We start from the raw sequence: 4,387 nt of genomic DNA on the forward strand, positions 1-4,387 counted from the left end.
AACAAAAAACCCAGATGGACATAGTCCCACAAACCTGCAATCTCAACACTTGAGACAATGAGGCAAGATTGAAAGTTTGTTCAAGGCTAGGCTAGGCTACACACACAGATCCCTTCCCCCCCTCCAAAAGTTCAAAAGGAACAGAGAAATTTGAGAAAACCCAGCAGGGTCCACTGGAGGAATGAGAGCCAGAAAAGAAATTACTCCAGACAAATTCAATAAGGAGTTTCTCTCGGTAGCGATTTTATTTGGCGCAGAGTGAGGCTCATACTCTGGCCCACCCCACTGACCATGGGGTCATTCTTGGGCAGACTTGTTGTCCTGGGCTTCTTCATCCCCCTGTTACAAGGACAGGAAAGCTATGGGTCACATCTATGCATCAGGCCAGCCACCGTGTCAGGTGCAGCCTGGCTGGGAGGGGTTCATGCAGCATGCAGAGGGGGGCTGGGTGCAGATGAGAGCTAGGGTTCCAGCTTAGAGTGGGTTTAGGTCGCGGTCAGCGCTCTGGATGAGGGAGGGCTCAGTAGCTGTGAACAGAAGACTTGTCCTGTTCATTGCGCTGCTCCTTCTGGGACTCTGTCACCACCTGCTGGGGACAAGGCAGACAAGAACATCCCTCAGCACCACCCTCCTGGAACTCATCCTGATCCCTGCCTGTCATAGCTCGCTGAGGCTACAGTTTATACACTCTTGTTTGCTTGGTTTTGGGTTTTTGTTTTGTTTTCTTTTGTTTTTCTGTTGTTGTTGTGTCTCTCTGTGTAGCCTTGGCTGTCCTGGACTTGCTCTGTAGACCAGGCTGGCCTCAAACTCACAGAGATCCGCCTGCCTCTGCCTCCCGAGTGCTGGGATTAAAGGCATGTGCCACTACACCTGGCTGGTTTTTGTTTTTGAGACAGGGTTTCTCTGTGTAGCCCTGGCTGTCCTGGAATTTGCTCTGTAGATCAGGCTGGCCTCAAATTCACAGCGATCTGCCTGCCTCTGCCTCCCGAATGCTGGGACTAAAGGCGTGTGCCACCACTGCCTGGCTCATTTTCTGTCTGGTGTCCCTCCCTTGCTCAGCAGGTAGAGGAACTTGTCATACAAACCTTACTGAGTTTGATCCCTCGAACTCACAATAAAGGAAGAGAACTGACTCTGAAAATGCCTTCTGATCTCCACTTGAGCACGTGGCATAGGTGTGCCTGAGCACCACACACCTTCTAGCTGGTGTCCCTCCCAAGAGCCACCTACCCTCCGCATACTACAATCTGAGCCAGGCCATATTGGGGCTCAGAAATATTAGAAATGGTGGGGTCCAGGATCAAGGGGTTTGTCTCACCTCCCCATCCCGGGTCTCAATAGTCCTGATGAGAACCATCTTCCGGCTGTGGCTGTCCTGGGGAGGCTCCACCTCAGGCACTGAGAAAGCAAGAGAGAGGACACAGAAAGCTTTGGGGCTTTCTCCATTTAGGCTCCCATTTAGGAGGAGGAGGAGGAGAAGGTGGAGGAGGAGGAGGAGGATGAAGAGCAGTCAATCTAGGATGAGCTCAGCCAGAGCAACCAGGGCAGAAGGAATAAAGTAGATTCAGGCTTGGAACCAGACACAGAGGACTCACCAGTCGTCTTTAAACTTAGGGAGGCAAAAGAATGAACCGGCACGGAGATCCTGAAGGCAAAGCACACAGCGTGGTCGGTCCCTCCACTAGGCCCCAATGCCTAGTGCCCCTGCACTGTCCAGCAGCCTCACCACTCACCGGCTCTCCTCCCCTTCCAGGAGCTTCCTATAGGTGGCGATCTCGATGTCCAGGGCCATCTTAACGTTGAGTAGCTCCTGGTACTCTCGCAGGTGTCGCGCCATCTCCTCCTTCAGCTGTCTCAGCTCTTCCTCCAGTCGCGCCGCGCCCGCTTGGTACCCTCCAGCCTCCAGGGCGAACTGCTCCTCCAGCTCCCGCAGCTGTCTGAGCAGCGCCTCGTTCTGGGGTAGGGGAAGAAGAGGAGGGCCAGTCGGAAGGGCCTTCATCATCCACCTACTGCCCCGGGCAGCATCCGAGTGCTCACCGTGCCACGCAGCCCGTCCACCTCGCACGTCAGACTCTGGATCTGACGTCGGGACTCGTTCATCTCCTGTTTGGCCTGGCGTAGGGCCTCGTGGTTGCGGTTCGCGGCGTCGGACAGGTCAGCGTACTGTGGAGTGGCAGACGGGCCCGGCTGGGATGCGCGCCATTCTCGGTGCCTCCCCTCCACGGACCCCCCAGAGTTCTTCCCTGCTCTCGCACTTTAGACTTATACCACTCCTCTGCCTCCTGCAGATTCTTCGCTGCGATGCTCTCATACTGTGCACGGATATCCCTCAGCGCCGCGGTCAGCTCTGGCTTCACTGTCGCCTCTACCTCCACCTGCTGCACCTGCTGGCTCTCCACGCTCACCTGCAAGTCTCGAAGCTCCTACAGGCCAGGAAAAGAGGGACATGTGAACAGAAAAAAAAAATGCCTAGGTCGGCATGGAGGTTACCTGTAACCCTAGCTTTCGAGAAGTTGAGACAGAAAAATCACTAGTTCAAGACCACTCTAGGCTTTGAGACAGTCTCAAAAAGGGGGTGTGTGCGCGCCTGAGCCAAGGTTGCGGGTAAGCCAGTAGTCAGGGTCAGGGTGTAGCTACCCCGCCTACCAACAGGTGGCGCATGGGTGGGAGTCAAAACACCTGTAAAGGGTGGGGTTGTCATCATAGCGGCATCCCTGTTGCCTCCAAAGCTTCAGCGATGCCTCTCCCAAGCCTTCCCAGACACCCCGACCACCCACCTCTTCGTGTAGTTTCTTGAGGAACTCAATTTCATCCATCAGAGACTCAATCTTGCGCTCTAGTTCTAGGCGGGACAGGGTGGCGTCGTCCACGTCCTTTGTTGAGTGGGATGGGGGTTCAAGAGAAAGGAGGGCTCCTCAGGCAGAGGGAGGACCAGGCCTTCCCTGTCTGCCTCGGAGGCGGTGGAGTTACCTCCGCCAACCCACCGATGTCACCCTGGAGGCACAGCTGGGACGGTGGGACTCGACGTGACCCCCCACTCACCTTACGGAAGAGCACCAGGTTGTGCTCCGCGTCCTCCCGCTTGCGGGTTTCTTCTTCTAACCTGACAGGCGGGATAGGAAGACACTGAGCTGCGGGGTCACATCCCAGCCCTCATGCTACATCCAGCTCCATCGCTTTTGCACCTGTTCTGCATCTAAAGCAAGGGATTCAGCCTGCCCGTCTAACGCACGGAGAAGAGAAGAGCGTCCCCTTAATACTTGACCTCTTCCCCCAGGCGCTCGGAGCAAAATGCTGGAACGGGGCCAGGTGGGATGTTGCGGGTACCAGCTGGGGCTGGCCAGCCCGGCCACGCCCTAAGGCTGCTGGATCCTAGGGCAAGGGAGGGAGGAGTGGAGGAACCACTGGCAGGCAGCGCCCTGCCCTCTGACCTCTGCTTGAGGGCCGCCAGATCCTCCGCTAGCCCGTCGCGCTCCACCTGCACCCGGTCGCGCTCCCGGCCCAGAAGCTCCAGTTCGCGCCGCAGCTCGCGCAGCTCCTGCTGGCACAGCTGGTCGGCGCGCGCCGGCTCCTGGCCCCGGGCCTGGCTCAGCTCTCCGCGCAGGGCTGCGTTCTGCTGCTCCAGGAAGCGCACCTTCTCGATGAAGTTGGCGAAGCGATCGTTGAGCTCCTGCAGCTCTTGCTTCTCGTTGCTCCGCGTGGCCAGGAACTCCTGGTTGAGGGCCTCGGCCATGGAGAAGTCGAGGCGCTCCGAGGGCAGGCGCAGGGCCCCCGCCCGAGGGGCACGGAAGCTGCCCAGCCGCGCCGAGGAGCTCGGGGACGCCGAGCCCAGCAGGCGGCCGCTGGAGAAGCGAGAGCTAGAGGAAAAGGAGAAAGCTCCCGGGGACAGTGAGGGCGGTGGCCCGAAGGTCCGGCGGTACGAGGTGGAGCTGATGCTGGACCGGAGGCCCGACGAGTGATGGCTCATGGTGGCGGAAGATGGCATTCAGCGCTTGGCAGAGCTAGGCCGGGCGGGAAGGAGCCGCAGACTGGTGCGGGGCGCCTTTATAGCCCTGCGGTCTAGGGGGGTGGGGGCGTGGGGGGCACGACAGCTCCTCCCACTGGCCTGACTACAGTCGGCCTGTGTGGGGAGGGGGATGCCCCACCCTGCAGAGCGGCGACACCACCCCCTTCACTCTCCTGGTTGCTGGCACCCCGCTTGTTTGATTTCCCCTTGCTGCTGGCTGAGATCAGGCATGTGATGGCAGGGTCGAGGTGAGCTAGGGGGTCCGAGCTTTTGAACATGCATCCAACGCTGGAGCCTAGGGTAGGAGGTCATGACTTGACCTGGGGTGCCCCCTCAGTCGAGGAGGTAAAAATTAGGGAATGGGGGATCTGGGGTTAAAGG

General features: G+C 58.5%; 1 protein-coding gene across 2 annotated transcripts; it reads right to left on the minus strand.

The window, feature by feature from the left end:
• Window positions 1-226: 226 nt before the first annotated feature.
• PRPH (peripherin) lies at window positions 227-4,022 on the minus strand. 2 transcript variants are annotated; one of them, XM_084749238.1, is made up of 9 exons: window positions 3,432-4,022; window positions 3,043-3,103; window positions 2,778-2,873; window positions 2,256-2,423; window positions 2,038-2,163; window positions 1,734-1,954; window positions 1,596-1,645; window positions 1,319-1,398; window positions 227-586 (listed from the first exon to the last, which is right to left on the minus strand). In XM_084749238.1, the coding sequence occupies exons 1-9, from the start codon at window positions 3,983-3,985 to the stop codon at window positions 521-523; spliced, it is 1,422 nt and encodes a 473-aa protein (XP_084605364.1). In that variant the 5' UTR covers window positions 3,986-4,022; the 3' UTR covers window positions 227-520. The 2 variants fall into 2 exon arrangements, with proteins under 2 accessions (XP_084605364.1, XP_084605363.1); XM_084749237.1 differs by having other exon boundaries at window positions 227-589.
• Window positions 4,023-4,387: the final 365 nt, after the last annotated feature.

Source organism: Acomys minous (genome assembly GCF_964271855.1).
Source record: "Acomys minous genome assembly, chromosome: 12".
Lineage (NCBI taxonomy): Eukaryota > Metazoa > Chordata > Mammalia > Rodentia > Muridae > Acomys > Acomys minous.